This window comes from Haliotis rubra, unplaced genomic scaffold (assembly GCF_003918875.1).
Source record: "Haliotis rubra isolate DU_JTF1 unplaced genomic scaffold, ASM391887v1 Scf34, whole genome shotgun sequence".
Classification (NCBI taxonomy): domain Eukaryota; kingdom Metazoa; phylum Mollusca; class Gastropoda; order Lepetellida; family Haliotidae; genus Haliotis; species Haliotis rubra.
The window spans coordinates 298091-315796 of NW_025767013.1; the positions used below are offsets into that span (position 1 = coordinate 298091).

Sequence of the window (17706 nt, forward strand, 5' to 3'; positions counted from 1 at the left end):
TGATGATGATGATGATGATGATGATGATGATGATGATGATGATGATGAAGAAGATAACAACATGATGAATATGAGATAACAACGAAAGGATACTTACTTCAACAATAACCACCAACTCAGAAGTTATGGTTCCAGTTCTTTGTACTCTCAAGTCAAACTGATCACCTTCATTTACAACAAGGTTTGTATCCAAGAAACGGACTGTTGCTTGACCCATCACCATGGAAACCAACAAGGCCATAAATATGACCAACTGCTGAATCAATGACATCATCCTGTAACCAAACAACACCAACATGAGACATTGAGTGAGTGAGTGAGTTTAGTTTTACGCCGCACTCAGCAATATTTAGCTATATGGGGGGGTCTGTAAATAATCGAGTCTGGACCAGACAATCCAGTGATCAACAGCATGAGCATCGATCTGCGCAATTGGTAACTGATGACATGTGTACATGAGACATTGATACTGATGCTGTGTATGAGAACACATGCTAATGTTAATGAAGGCACTCAACAAGAATGTTAGCTCATGAAATCCAGTGAGTGAGTGAATATAGTTTTAAGTTGCTTTCAGCAATATTTCAGCAATATCACAGTGGGGGACACCAGAAATGGGCTTCACATATAATACACATGTGCGTAGTCTGTCATACAGACCCTGAAACAAACATATCCAAGAAATTCCAAGTCTAGATTTCCACAGTTTCAGGAAACTGAAAATGAAGAAAGTCTCAGGACTCCTTTTCATTTTACTTTTTTTTTATTATGAACTGGTTTTTTTTCTGTAAAATATGTTCATTTCAGAGACTAGTTGTTAGTCTATCATGTGGGGATCAAACCTGTGTGTTAGGTGTGATGAGAAAATGCTTTTACCACTAGGCTACCCTACAGGTAGATGTTACCACTGTGCCCTAATAACAATTCTTTCTTTTCGTCAGCTTATGTCTGAAAACAAGATTCATACAAACACCATCTTTGTCTGTTGTTAATGGTAAAACTTGATAGAAATATAAACTAGCGTCCAAAAGAAACGCCACCAAACAGTTTTCTTCACTAAAACACAACAAAAGCAAATTATGGTAACAAGAAGTGTTGTATTGTAAAACACAATCATTCAACAACAGTTCTTGAAACTTTTCAGTTAGAAAAATGAAATAGTTCGTGTTCTGAAGGCACATGGATGACACAGGGGTGCAGTGTCCAGTATTCTATCGCCAACGCTGATTCGTCTTTAAGGTCTTAAACTGTCCTGAACAACACAGATGATTCAGTATCGTGTGGCCACCCCTAGCAATGCGTCCCTAGTCAATGGCGGCTCTTGACGTTTCCGAATACGTTGCCCCAGTTGGTCCCAGAGGTGTTCGATTGGAGACAGATCGGGTGATCTCGCTGGCCACTGTAGCAGGTTGACGTTGTTAGTTTTGAGGAAGTCACTAGTGATCCAAGAGCTGTGTGAGGTGTGCCGTTTGTTTGTTGAAACAGAGTCCTTGGGTGACATTGCAGGTAAGGCAGCACCACAGGCCGTAAAATCTCGTCGCTGTAACGGCGTGCGGTGAGATTACCGTTGATGATGACGAGATGTGTCCTCTGGTCCACAAATTCAGCCCCAGACCACAACGCTTCCACCGCCGTAATGCTCCACTTCTTGGATGCAAGCAGGTGCCGTCCGTTCGCCCCGACGTTGGTAGATTCGAACATGACCATCAGATTTGAAGAGCTGGAACCTGCTCTCGTCACTGAAGAGCACTCTTCGCCAGTTTCGCTGCTGCCACTGCATTACAGTCCTGGCCCACCTCAATCTGGCACGTCGGTGTCGGAGCGTTAACGTCATGCCCTTGAAAGGTCGATAGGCCCGAATACCATGCTGACGGAGTCGTCTTGCTACGGTCCGTCTGCTGACTGCACGTCCAAGGCTATTGGCGCTTGACGACGTCACAGTGAGGTAGCGGTTTCTCAGATGAAGCACCCGTAAATATCGATCTTCCTGTGGGGCTGTGACCTATGGTCTGCCACTCCTGGGTCTGTAAGCAATACTGCCAGTCTGTCTGTGACGTGTGACAAGTCTGGCGATGGTGGACTTGCAGCATCCCATGATCCTAGCCACGTGCTCCTGTGTTGTGCCCATCTGAAGCATACCAATTGCTCTTTCCCTCTGTTCTTTGGTCAATCGAGGCATGTTGGCTGCTTTCAATCGTGTCACATGATGAGAGAGAACAAATCTAGTCAGGTTTTATACCCTCATCTCATACGGGTAACTTTGTGCACAATTTCCATTTTTTCTGTGCGAATTCATTTAACTCACCAATCATCAAAATCTCGTGCACTTGTTCACTGGGAATAGACAGGTTGTGTTCAAGGGATATGTTTTCAGCAGTGTTTCAGCAGATTGGCAAATATTTTGACAATTTATGATAATTTTTATTTTGGTGGCATTTCTTTTGGACGCTAGTTTACTATCTAAACAATCATGGGATTATGTGCTCCTCAATGTCTGCCCATGATTTTATCAACAAACAGTGAAAACCCTTTGATCCTGCATGTCCAATGGATGCAAAAACAAACAGCAACTTTTGTTATTTTTTTTCCACCTCACACCTGTGAATTTATGCAGTCATATGAAATATAAAGATTGGAATCACTCAACTGGATAAGTTTGATAATGTGTCAGGGGCGGATACAGCTTTTTGAGAAAGTGTGTTTGTGTGTGTGCGTGCGTGCATGCGTGCATGCATGTGCACACTTCACTTTGTGTTCACCAGAGTTTCAATGGTCATTTAATAAACTTTCAGGGCAAAAGGGGTGTCTGCATTCCTGCACATGCCCTCTGGATCCGCCTATGACATAGCTCAGTGAACTGCGCACCACTGTCACTTCACAATCAGATTATTACGTCTTTGTACACAGTGTTTCAGGGTGGCTTCTTGCCCATTCATAAGATGCTAGAAGGGCAAGAATTTACTGACAAATGGGCAAGTTGCCAGCAGGCACAACAGTGTTAAATTAATGTTGAAAACTCTGAAAGATTTACACATAGTTTCAATACTCAAAGGTTCATCTTGAATCAATGGTGGAAGTATGTCAGTAACAGCATATTCTCAAAATTGGAGTGTGTGAGTTTAGTTTCACGCCGCACTCAGCAATATTCCAGCTATACTACCCATCAAAAGTTTAGACTCACTAAAAGCAGTCACTATATGTTATGTATATAAATATATATATATATATATATATTGCATAGATAAATAAAAACAGAATGCCTTTTTCTCCAACATGTTTCGTTCTTTACTCTTCAGGGAAATTGTAGCGGTTACAGTATGACGTCATTACATATATATTGTGAGGTCATAATAGGGACAACATTCTAGAGTGACAAGGTCACAGCTTGCAATGGTTTAACATTGGTTTGTACTTGTCTATGAAGTAGTGTTCTTTTAAAATTTGTTTTACTTTGTCCGAATTTTGAACTTGATAAAAAGGAAATATTGTAAATTTAACATCGTTTCCTTTCGCACAGACATCTCGGCCTCAAGGCAAAAGGGCAAAAGGGGTGCGCAGTTCACTGAGCTATGTCATAGGCGGATCCAGAGGGCATGTGCAGGAATGCAGACACCCCTTTTGCCCTGAGGCAGACATGGCGGCCTCAAAATTGGAAAAACCAATGCTGAATCAATGATAAAACAGTGTCAAACTTCTACACATAATCAGATATTGAAAGGCCAATGTTGAAATAACACTGATGGAACACAGCAACCTCTGAGGAAGAAGGTTTTAACACTGAGACAAGGTTATGTGGCTTCTGGGAAAAAGTAGTGAAAGGTTGAGGATGTATTATAGAGGTGTTTTTCAATAACACTCACTGGTATAATCACATCCAGCTTCAAAATGTTTAGAAATACCTCAGTATATATTTCCTTATTCCTTCATCAGGTGAATGTATTATGAGAAACAATGTTTTGGAGTATATGCTTATTCCTTTATCGTGTGAATGTTTCATGAGAAACACAATGTCTTGGAGTATATGCTTATTCCTTCATCAAGTGGATGTATTATGTGAAACACAATGTTTTGTTGTATATGCTTATTCCTTCATCAGGTGAATGTATTATGAGAAACACCATGTTTTGGAGTATATGCTTATTCCTTCATCAGGTGAATGTATTATGAGAAACACAATGTTTTGGAGTATATACTTATTCCTTCATCAAGTGAATGTATTATGTGAAACACAATGTTTTGGAGTATATGCTTATTCCTTCATCAGGTGAATGTATTATGAGAAACACAATGTTTTGGAGTATATGCTTATTCCTTCATCAGGTGAATGTATTATGAGAAACACAATGTTTTGGAGTATATGCTTATTCCTTCATCAAGTGAATGTATTATGTGAAACACAATGTTTTGTTGTATATGCTTATTCCTTCATCAGGTGAATGTATTATGTGAAACACAATGTTTTGGAGTATATACTTATTCCTTCATCAGGTGAATGTTTCATGAGAAACACAATGTTTTAGAGTATATGCTTATTCCCTCATCAGGTGAATGTATTATGAGAAACACAATGTTTTGGAGTATATGCTTATTCCCTCATCAGGTGAATGTATTATGAGAAACACAATGTTTTGTTGTATATGCTTATTCCTTCATCAGGTGAATGTATTATGAGAAACACCATGTTTTGGAGTATATGCTTATTCCTTCATCAGGTGAATGTATTATGAGAAACACAATGTTTTGGAGTATATGCTTATTCCCTCATCAGGTGAATGTATTATGAGAAACACAATGTTTTGTTGTATATGCTTATTCCTTCATCAGGTGAATGTATTATGAGAAACACCATGTTTTGGAGTATATGCTTATTCCTTCATCAGGTGAATGTATTATGAGAAACACAATGTTTTGGAGTATATACTTATTCCTTCATCAGGTGAATGTATTATGTGAAACACAATGTTTTGGAGTATATGCTTATTCCCTCATCAGGTGAATGTTTTATGAGAAACACAATGTGTGGTTGTATATGCTTATTCCTTCATCAGGTGAATGATACTCCAAACCATTGTGTTCCTCATAAGAGAGAAGCTGGCATCTATGATTTCTTTCTGTCATTATACATAGGGATTGCAGGCATGTTGGGATCAAACCCAGATATTTAGTAAAATTATACAAGCTTTACAAACAGGAACACCCTCCTCCACCCAACCTCTCCAATCATTTGACAAAATGAAATGAATAAAATACTTCCTATAGCTGGTGATCATCATTAGAATGGACATTACACATTGGTCTCTGGGCTCTGAATGTAACTTAAAACTGCAGTTCAACAGTGAACAGCACTGTCCAGCCTACTGCTGAATATGACTTAATACTGTAGCCAAATGCTGAACATAACCAAAAACTATCCAATTAAGTGCTGCTGAATATGACTTAAAACTGTAGCCAAATGCTGAACAGAACCTGAAACTATCCAATTAAGTGCTGCTGAATATGACTTAAAACTGTAGCCACATGCTGAACATAACCAAAAACTATCCAATTAAGTGCTGCTGAATATGACTTAAAACTGTAGCTAAATGCTCAACATGACCTGAAACTATCCAATTAAGTGCTGCTGACTATGACTTAAAACTGTAGCCAAATGCTGAACATAACCAAAAACTATCCAATTAAGTGCTGCTAAATATGACTTAAAACTGTAGCCAAATGCTGAACATAACCTAACACTCTCCAATTAAGTGCTGCTAAATATGACTTAAAACTGTAGCCAAATGCTCAACATGACCTGAAACTATCCAATTAAGTGCTGCTGACTATGACTTAAAACTGTAGCCAAATGCTGAACATAACCAAAAACTATCCAATTAAGTGCTGCTAAATATGACTTAAAACTGTAGCCAAATGCTGAACATAACCTAAAACTATCCAATTAAGTGCTGCTGACTATGACTTAATACTGTAGCCAAATGATGAACAGAACCTGAAACTATCCAATTAAGAGCTGCTGAATATGACTTAAACTTGTAGCCAAATGCTCAACATGACCTGAAATTATCCAGGCAAGTGCTGAATATGACTTAAAGCTGTAAACTAATGCTAAATGCCGGGAAAGACTTCCGATCGGATCCCCCCTTAAATTTCATTCTAGTCAAATCATATCACCTGAATATATATTCCTCATCTGATAAGGATGAGTTTTAACATGTTTTTGTAATTGTATCTGAACATACTGAAAGAAATAGCCAAATTCTAAAAATGTCACCGAAAGAAATATTTCCTCATCGTTATAATTTAGGGGGGATACGAGCGGAAGTCTAACCAAATGCTAAATATGACACAACACTGTAGCTAAATGCTGCATATAACAAAACACTGTAGCTAAATGTTGAATATAACACAACACTGTAGCTAAATGCTGAATATAACAACACTGTAGCTAAATGCTGAATATAACACAACACTGTAGCTTAATGCTGAATATAACACAACACTGTAGCTAAATATAACAAAACTGCAGCTAAATGTTGAATAGAACACAACACTGTAGCTAAATGCTGAATATAACACAACACTGTAGCTAACTGCTGAATATAACACAACACTGTAGCTAAATGCTGAATATAACACAACAATGTAGCTAAATGCTGAATATAACAAACACTGTAGCTAAATGCTGAATATAACACAACACTGTAGCTAAATGCTGAATATAACATAACACTGTAGCTAAATGCTGAATATAACACAACACTGTAGCTAAATGTTGAATATAACACACTGTAGCTAAATGCTGAATATAATACAACACAGCAGCTAAATGCTGAATATAACACAACAATGTAGCTAAATGTTGAGTATAACACAACACTGTAGCTCAATGCTGAATATAACACAACACTGTAGCTAAATGCTGAATATAACACACTGTAGCTAAATGCTGAATATAACACACTGTAGCTAAATGTTGAATATAACACAACACTGCAGCTAAATGCTGAATATAACATAACACTGTAGCTCAATGCTGGATATAACACAACACTGCAGCTAAATGCTGAATATAACACAACACTGCAGCTAAATGCTGAATATAACACACTGTTGCTAAATGCTGAATATAACACAACACTGTAGCTCAATGCTGAATATTAAGACAAAACTGCAGCTAAATGCTGAATATAACACAACACTGTAGCTAAATGCTGAATATTAAGACAAAACTGCAGCTAAATGCTGAATATAATGCAACATTGCAGCTAAACTCTAACCCTAACACAGCACTTCACTTCAATGAAATATATAACACACAACTATAGCAAAATGCTGAATATATGACAAAACTGTTGCTGAAAAGACAGTTATTGTATACACATGAGACTAGGGTGGAGTCATTATAAGGCATGCTTTGTCATATTCAATATCTACGTGACAAGCTGAACAATAAGTTTGCTAACGCACCTCGAAATATAAATCAATCGAATCATTTACCAGATGGGACAGATATTGATTTTTATTTGTATGGGAGACCTTAGCACGTGCAGTCCTACTTAGTAATCGGCTATCAGTACCTACAGAGACCCAGCCTAACTGAATTGCACAAGGTGTTACTTTAAGATTAACAATTGACCATGAGTAATGCTATTAGGCATCATCATTAACATTCCTCATCAATGTACAAATTTGGTGCCTGTATAGTCAAAGTGTACACACCATCATTTGTAGATAACATACTGAGAGAAAGAAATAAAGGATCACAGGAAAATTCAAGCGTTCCTTTAATATTTTCCAGGTTTCATCACCAGTTTTGAATTATAAGAGCTGTGGTGATGAAAAGTGGAAAATATTAAAGAAACGCTTAAATGTTCCTATGATCCTTTATTTGTGTCTCTCAGTACTAGTATATTTTAATATCAATTTTGATTCTCCAAAAGACCACAGTAAGTATGTCAAAATGTATTCATCAAATAAGGAAATTACATGGATATTATTTCACATTTTCATTAAATTGACTGAATCACTGAAGATGTCTCACCTCACAGATCGAACTGTAAAAACAATTTAAGTGATGTTGGATGTTTCAAGGTGGGTGATAGAAACTACCAGTAATGAGCACAAATTTTGTTAAGTTCTTCTAATAAATCTTCAGTTATGAAGAACATGGTATTCCTCTTAAATTAGCAAGACCAAGTAACAGCGATAGCTTGGTATAAGCCATGCATGGAGAACCTGAAAATGTCCATCCAATCAAATTACTAACACAAGCAAAAGTAATACTGTGCTAAGTTAAAGACTGGAGCAATGGAGGTGGTGAAATTGCTTCTGAAATCATGCCATGCATGGTGTGAATTGGTCCTGGGAATTTTAATATAATAATATACATGATAAATGAGGATGGTTCAGTAATGAAACATACCGTATGATTTGTCAACTGCTGTTTTATTGTGGGTCTTTTTTAGATTGTGTTTTTCATCACATTTACCCTATACTGCCTTGTCTGAATAAACAGTTCGTTGACTGAAGGATTATTAAATGTTTACCAAATTATGAAATAACAAACATTTCAGATTGTTTAATACCATCTCATCTAACTTATATATTCAGTCCATAATAGTGGATCTAAACTCACTCTCAATGCTTGATTAAAATATTCATTGAATAAAGCCACTGAGATATCAAACAATGACATGCAATTCTCAAGGTTGCCTACCTAGATGTCATGATGCGTTTACTCTCAGGTTCTCTTTTAGATGCAGGAATCCATTTGGTCGTAAACTGGAGATGGGGAGAGTAACCTCTTCAGAAATACTGGCCTTCCAACTCTGGAAATAAGAATGACAGTATTGAATATTGATTATGCATCATTGTAGTCATGCATTGCTCATTTCACTGTTCAGCTTTATCAATCAGTCCTGTCAATATTCAAACCATAGACATCTTATATTAACATAAAGTAGTCATTTATCTTTTAAGTAAAACAATAATCCAAAAGACTATTTTTATGTAAGAATGTGAGGGAAATAATCCTGAAGTTATATTTTCCAACTTGGTTAGTTTAAAACTATAAGAACATTGTACATTTTGGTCTTTGTCCTTTGCAACCAACAATGGGCTTAACACAAGGAGGCTGATAAATACATATTCTGATAATTTGTTCCCCAGTTTACCCCTATCCCCACCTCCCCCTAAAATGAAATTGTTTTGTTGTCCCCCAAAACTGTCATCCCCTGAAAGTTGCATGCCCATCTTTTCAGAGTAAAGATCGAAAAAATTGTTCCACAGCAAACAAAAATTGTAATTCTTACTCTGCTGGTGAGTTACTTCAACATTTCTACCTGTGTTACTACATAAATAATTATTTTTAATAAATTGGTTACTAATTTACTAATCTACCAATCAACATTTTGCAAAAGGTAATGTGGAATGAAATACAAAAACCTGATAACCCTTCTATTCATCCTGACCAGAAATGACATAATCTTCAGACTAAACAATGTGTAAAGGGACGCAATGTATCCCGTCAAATACTTTCAAATTTATTTAATGCATATGTATATTTTCTTATGATGTCAACATAAAACAAAAACAATCTTTCAATTGACAATCCTCAAGATTAAAAGAAAAGAACACTGGTCACTGAGTATAAGGTTTGAGTATGCATAGGATTAGCACTGGTTTCATGCTTTATGTGTAAAGTACTTCACAAACAACAGCAACATACATCTTGTTATTTACATGAATGTGTGAATGAGTGGTTAATGGCTGCATAGATTCATTGCAATATGACATGGAGGATAACGATGAATTACACACAAACTAGGTCTTGCTCTGGGGATATACCTTGTAAAAGTACAATCAGAAAGATATACATATTTCATTTCAAAATCCATGTTGGAAATTACTTTCATCATGACTCAACTTTTTACAGTTGTTATTTTTACAGTATTAGAAGAAAATTAACCAGGTGTTATCGTGTTTTATACAAGTATTCTTCTATCACATTCCAGAACACACAAACATGTTGTGAAATAGTTTCATTAATGATGTAAAAGAGATTTTTCATGTGAAAGTCTCTTGAAATCTTTGAAACAGCTTCCTTCAATGTTGATAAACACTATCTTTAATGTTATAAAAAAATTCTTAAATATTTCTGAAATAGTTTCTTTGAGATGTTTTTTAGTTTGTGGCCAAAATAGTGGAATAACTCGCATTTTGTTTATTGAAACTGGAAGTATGTCTTGAAATGTGACACTGTGTGAACCAACAGATGTGTTTTATAGGATGTATAATGTGTAAAAAAACATGCAGAACATTGTATTTTGAGAAGTTTGCCATGCAGTAATGAGAGCACTTAACCATCACAACTCTCTACCTGCAGAAGGAGCCTCTTCGGCAATGATTTGCATGACAATGCGGTGTTGACAGTGTGTGGCAGTAACTCAAGCCTCAGCTTGAATAAAGTGTTTTTTGAAAATCCATAAACCAAATGAAAAAAGGCCCATTGTCCGAATGTACATGATGATGCACAAAACATTTTCAGCATGTTCCAGAAAAACACAACTTAAAAAAGGACATCAATTCAGGGTTAGACATATGATAGACTCTGAATAAGTGGAAGGACTTTCCAGAATTCTCTAAAATGAGATCTGACTGACTGACTGAGTTTAGTTTTACGCCGCTTTTAGCAATATTCCAGCAATATCATGGCGGGGGACACCAGAAATGGGCTTAACACATTGTGCCCATGTGGGAATGAGATCTGAACTCGCTGTAGTTAACTAATCACGCCTTTCCATACATTTATGTGACAAGCAGCCAACATATGGCAGGAATATATGGTAAGATGCAGGATTAGTTAACTAACAAACACTTCTTTGTCATGGTGCCATGGGTATGTTTGGACAAGTTTATCCTTTTCTCAGACACCTACTAATGGGATTGGGTGGTCAGGCTAGCTGACCTGGTTGACACATGTTATTGTATCCCAGTTGTGTAGATCAATGCTCATGCTGTTGATCACTTGATTTTCTGGTCCAGACTCAATTATTTACAAACCGCTGTCATATAGCTGGAATATTGCTGAGTGTGGCGTAAAAGTAAATTCACTCAGACACCTGGTGTCATCACAGATTCATACATCACTTTTATTACTTCTTATCTGGGAAGGTGGGGTAGCCTAGGTGGTAAAGGTGTTTGCTCATCATGCTGAAGACTTGAGTTTGATTTCCCTCATGGGCACACTTCTTTTGTCCCCTGCAGTGATATTGCTGGAATACATGTATTTGCTAAAAGCGGCGTTAAAACCAACTCACTCACTCTCAATGCAATCACATCTGTTTTGGCAAATAATCGAGACTGATTATCCTCTGGCGTTGATGTAATATCCACGTAATATCGATACAGTATCTGATTTCCAGAAGATATTGGACATTACACAACATGTCAGGTTAGGCTTGATTCATGGGTTATATTTACCATGATGGAGAACACAACAATATCCTCTGACCATGCCAGATCTGTATGATGCATAGCACCTGGTCAGATACTTTGACTGCTACTGAAAGTTTATCTTTCAGTCTGAATATTACTTCATGCGAGACAGTTGTATTCTACATATGTTATTTGACTAGGACTAAGATATACCCTTCTGTCAAAGAATTCTAGGGTACACATGGAAATCAATAAAAGGCAAATCCTATACGTCATTAGAATATACGTCATTAGAGTTGCAATGACTTAATAATTTCTGAAGACATTCCTGGAATTAACAGACACTAATATTTTGCATAAAAAGGATAGTCTTATTGTTATCAGTTCCTGATAAAATCAAAATCTTTCTATCATGTCTACACATCTCTTCTGAAAAAATAATAAAACAGCCCTTGAACAATTCCTGACATAATGTTTCATAATTTGTCAACTGTTATTTAAGAAACTGCATTCATGTCAATATCATTGAAAACAACAGCCAATAACGGTCAAACAAAAACTTAACAGTTTCTGCAGAAGACGAACCAACAACCATATTAGGTCATGCACCGATGACAAAGCACTTTTTTTACTTACATAAAACACCATAAATTAAGTTAATAAGTTGCTACAGAAATGAGTCAACAATGTTCATGTACTACAAGTTGAAACAAAGACTATAGGAATATAGGTTATAAAATGGTTATAAAATGGACACAGCAATGACATCTAGGGAATTGACACAAGGAATGAAGACACAATCACTTCCTTCCATACATATATATGTACCTGCAACACACATATCCCTGCAATGTTTAGACATTTAATAAAAAATCACGAGCAGCCAAATACAAGATTTACATACATGAAGAACCTTAACACCCTAACATTTCTTAATGTTTCTAAATATTACTATACAGATGTAAGGTTTTACCTGGTGGAGCTTCCCTAGCAGACGTACTATATCTAAGGGGGCAGAGTTCCCTCTACTGCCCTGGTCTACCTGTGTTAATTAAAAGTTGCTTCCATACATTATTCAGACAGGTGAGGTGCATTGCACACAAGCCAGCAGAAGGCAAGCAATTAGATTTCCTTGTTGTTTAATTATAGATGAGGAAGAAGACATCCCTTGATTAGTGTCTGCAGCGGGGAGAATTTCTGTCAGAATATATTGTTGATTCCTGACTTATGGTGCAGGAGAAAACAACAGGCATTTGAATCAAGGTGTACAGTGTTGACATTGTGTGCTTGATAGATGTATCTTTCCATTGCCAAAAGTCATTATCAATAGACATGATTTAGACTTTGGAAGGTTGCTCAAGAAATACACATCCAAGGCACAAGGAACACCTATGTTTGGCAGTGCCTAAAAATTACCCCCCAAAATTGATGGTTACTCCGTGTTGATGTTTTTGATGTTTGTATAATAGTTGTGTTTTGGACCCTAATATTTCGGTGTTTTTGAGACTGCTTTCAGCCTAGACATATTCTCATACTGTTTGTAATTGCTTAGTCAAAACCAGTTTTCAAATGTGTACACATTTTGCCCAAAATTTAGTTTACAGACTATCCATTGAAAAAGGGCATTAACAATAGATGTGCAGTAGACTTAAGAAAGTTGATCAGGAAATTGTCCATCATTGCCTACAATAGAATCATGCCAATTACACTCCTAAAATGTTGGCTTTCAAACTGCTCTTGTTGATATGGGCCAATCTTCTTGTTTTGCTACTTCCTGTTGAAGATGCACATATATACAAACACCTATGTTTGGTAGTGTCTAAAAATGACCAAAACAACAAATATTTTACTTAGTGCTGATGTATTTGATGTTTGCATCATAGTTGTGTTTTGGACCCTAATTGTTCGGTGTTTTGGAGACTGCTTTCTGAAAACACTGTGATATCCAACTATACAACACATCTAAAAACAGCTAATGGTCATTCACACTACCAAGGCAATTATATCATACATGCTCCTGAGTATGCTGTGGATTATGATAGGAAAGTTTATGTGAAGCAAGTGCTTTTGTGTGTGTGAGTGAGTTTGTGCGAGTGAGTGAGTGAGTGAGTGAGTGAGTGAGAGAGATAGAGTGAGATAACTCATTTATGAATCAAATCAAAGATGTTCTAAATGATAAACTTGTTTTTTGATGACAATGATTTCCCATAATAAAGCAGACATTTGTGTTAAGTCTTCAAAATAGTGATAATAGCCATGCTGAAACATCATTCTACCATGACTTCAGTAAATACTGGATTGTGATTGGTTCATTAAATTCATTCAGAGATATATACCTCTGACGTTCAAACACACTATGTATTTTTTAAAATCTTAATAATAATATTAATGTTATGGCAGAATGGAGATTAACATACTGTGTTGGAAAATCATAGGTATATAATGAAATTATAATAGCTCTAAATTTATTATTTAAAACCTCATGCTACAGGTTTGGTTTTTAATCAAATATAGAGCTATTATAATTTTGTTATATACCTCTGATTTTCCAACACAGTATGTTTATCTCCTAAACATATCATCAGAAGCTCAGCACTTGACAATAACCGTCCTGGATTGATGACAGAGAGTGAATGTAATTAGCCTATCTGCTGAATCATTAATGTATAAAGCAGTGCAACACCATCTGATATTGTCCAGTAGATTAGCTACTGTACGGAGCATCTCAGTATGTCTCTCACAGAAGTACCTTGAATAACATAGTCACGTCCGCTTCTAAATGACGAGTCTGAACAGTCTGAGTGATTTCTTAAAAGTTACAGTGAATGTGTCTATTATACAGTATTGTTTGCTGTACATAGTATACAGGCAGTTGATAAGAGTACACAGGTATTCGTTACACTAGGTACATCCTTCATTTTGTAGGGCAATTATAAAGGTAAAATTTTCTATGGAGTGATGACTGGCCAGACAGTATCTGCATATGATATACCAGGGCTCCAGATAATTTTTCAACATTAGGTGTACTGGAAAACCTTAAGAGTACATTTAGAGTACTAGTTGGAATTACAGGGGTATCAGTAATCTTGTGTTTCATTTCATATATGCACCACAACATTGCTACTCTTACGTAAACAGGTCAATAAACAATAAAACAATACTTTTAAAAACAAGAAGACAAAGTCATCAATATCCCCCGCAATAACTAAATACTCTTCAAGAATATGTCTACGAGTTATGATTATGCCAAATGTTTTGGCGTGTATATAGCTACGTGGAAGGAGAGTTCTGAAAGGTTTCAATGTTCTGCTCCAGAAAGGAGCACTACCACCAAATTCAGTTGAAGCCAACATTGTTGCCATGGAAACGCAAAAACATATTTTATTCAGAAATCAAAAACTACCAAAAGGCACCAGTACCCAACCAGACCTATCGATGTGCCAAATTTGGTGAAGAAATATTGAATGGTTTTAAAGTTCTGCTCCGGAAAAGAGCACTACCACCAATTTCAGTCTAAGTCAAACTTGTTGCCATGAAATTGCAAAAAATATTTTATTCAGAAATCCAAAACTACCAAAAGGCACCAGTACACCACCAGATCTATCTATGTGCCAAGTTAGGTGAAGACATATTGAACGGTTTTAGAGTTATGCTCCAGAAAAGACAAATGTGCACGGATGCACGGACGGACGGACGGAGTCCATTTTAATGGCCCCCGCAACACGGGAGATAAAAATACGTTTGTAAGTGATTCTAAGACTGTACACCATTGCTGTAGTGCATATCTGCTACGTTTTCTAAATTATTTCCTACCGTATCGTGCATATTTTATATCCGTATATTCGCCGATTCGGCCCTTATCTGGAGCCCTGATATACTAACCAAAGAGCATAAAGACAAAACAAAACAAAAGATTGTAGCTCAACTGTGTAAAAGACATAGCATGTTCTCATTCGACAACATATTTTCAGGTTTACGAATTCAAAAGCCCGAATCTGCAAAATGGAACATATAGGTTTGCTGGATCAATCTTATGGGAATATATTTTTGATTATCTCATAAAATGTAACTGTAGTTAGTCAATAATATTTAAGCAGTCTCTGCTTTAATTTATAGTCTTTGTCAACTGATGACAAATGATACAGTAATCAAAGAAGTAAATCCATGAACATATTGCTGAAAACATAGTAAACTGAACTGATATACACAAATATATCACATAAACTACAAACCGGAACTTAATATAACTAGTAGTAAATATAAACACAGTAAGTATTGTTCATACAGAACTAGCTACAAACTCTTAGGACGAGTGTAAAAAGAAACTATCCCCCTAAAGATGATTTTCTAAGGCCTTGTGTGAGTGGTTGAACTTAGTATACACCTCTGAAGAAGATGCAGCCAATCGCTGGTGATTGTCAATGGACCCCAAAAGAATTGGGGTGTCACCAAGAGGAAGCTGTTAGGCAAGGATTCACACAATGGATGGATTGTACCAATCAGTTGTCAGGAAGCAGTACACAAATTTAATCACTTTAGATCATGTTGGATATTTACTCGCTACATCTTCACTGTTTCTATATATTCTATATATTCAAATTGAACAAAAATATACCTATCTTTGAATTAACAAAATGATTACATTTTCACCAGTACCAATACTACTGGAACTGGGGCAGTGGTGTACCATAGTGGTTAAAGTGTTTAATTGTCTCTACATCATAGACACGTATTGCGTGAAGCCCATTTCTCATGTCAACCACCATGATATTATTGGAATATTGCTAAAAGGCGTAAATCCAGGCGCACACACTCACTAGATATGACTCTACTGTGTCCAATGCCCATTACAGCAACATTGAGAGATCAGAACCTCTGTGGTCAATATGACACTATAACTCCTCCTGCAACAGTTGGCCTTGTGGCACACTGGTGGACAATGGGCATTATATTGGCTCCTGAGCAACCGTGGGTCATTGACCACTGTCTAGGTTTGATCAATTCCATTGAACGAAGACACAGACATATTTTCTGGCCATATTTTCATGTAGACAGATAAATTTAAAATTAAAATCAGGTAAATCAAGAATTCATGCAGTTCTGATTCTATTCCCACCATGTAAATAATATGAATAACATTTATCATAATAATGCATAACTTATTTACACATTTGAAAGCATTATACCTGGTTTAATATATTAATGAAACAGAAACAATATGCCTGAACACACCAAAATATAGATCATGACCATATGGACAAAAGGTGAGGACAAAATTAACATAATTATTATGTCAATGCATTCTGTAAACAAAGACAAAATGGAAATAATGTGATAGGTATCAACATCTGATTATCTGATGATGTTACTGTTGCACAGTATATAATAATGGCAACTGAAACCATCTCCAAATATACAATATAATTTTTATCAGCTTTCTCTATTACTGTTAATGCATGCGTTTGCATTATAAGTAAAATATTATAAAATATAACAATATTAATTCTGATAAAGGATTTAGTGTCTAACATACTGCCATGAAGTGATCTCAGAAAACTGATTGTTACATCTTGGATGAGACCACAGTTTTCATAAAATCTGTTACATACCTTCTGAAAACCAAAAATACAATCTTGTTTACTTCATTGTTATGAAATTATTTGTAATAAAGTTTTTTATAAGAAATATGAATGTAGGTAAACATAAAATTGTTTTAATGTAATGATGCTTACTGTTTTTACAGCAAATGTTTACTTTTGTTTAATTGTCAGAGAAGACTTTGTCTTCTTTGTGATTTAAAAGAGGTCAGATTTATTTGATAAAATTCTATTAAAATTTTCCCTTTAGCTAGATTATTATCTTTGTATCCATTTTGGTAACTTGTTTTCTAATCAAGGAAACACAGAGCTGACAAGTAAATGTAATGTGAAGTAATTTAAATGTAAACTTTTATTACAACATCTGATTGTGGATTTGGGTCATCAGCCCCAAACAATTTAATTTTCTGCAACAATAATAAATATTGCCTAAATACCTAGCTTGATCTCATCAATACAATTGACCAACTTGGTGTAGTCCGCTCTTAATGGTGCAGTGTGAAATATGCATCTGTGTCTCTCTCTCTCTCTCTCTCTCCTTTCTCTCTCTCCCTTTTCTCTCTCTCTCTCCTTTCTCTCTCTCTCTCTGTGTTCTTTTACACTTTTTACATGTTATTATAAATGGCAATATACTAATTACGGGAAAAAAATATATATCAAATACAATTTATAATCA

The 17706-nt window shown here is 36.0% G+C and overlaps 1 protein-coding gene across 1 annotated transcript in view; it reads right to left on the reverse strand.

The window, feature by feature from the left end:
- LOC124284569 (adhesion G-protein coupled receptor V1-like) overlaps nt 1–17706 on the reverse strand; it is a 140003-nt gene that overhangs the window by 121382 nt on the left and 915 nt on the right. The window contains 2 exon segments of the mRNA XM_046720662.1: nt 98–275; nt 8714–8825. Of these exon segments, the coding sequence (XP_046576618.1) occupies nt 98–275; nt 8714–8724 (189 nt within the window). The 5' untranslated portion in view covers nt 8725–8825.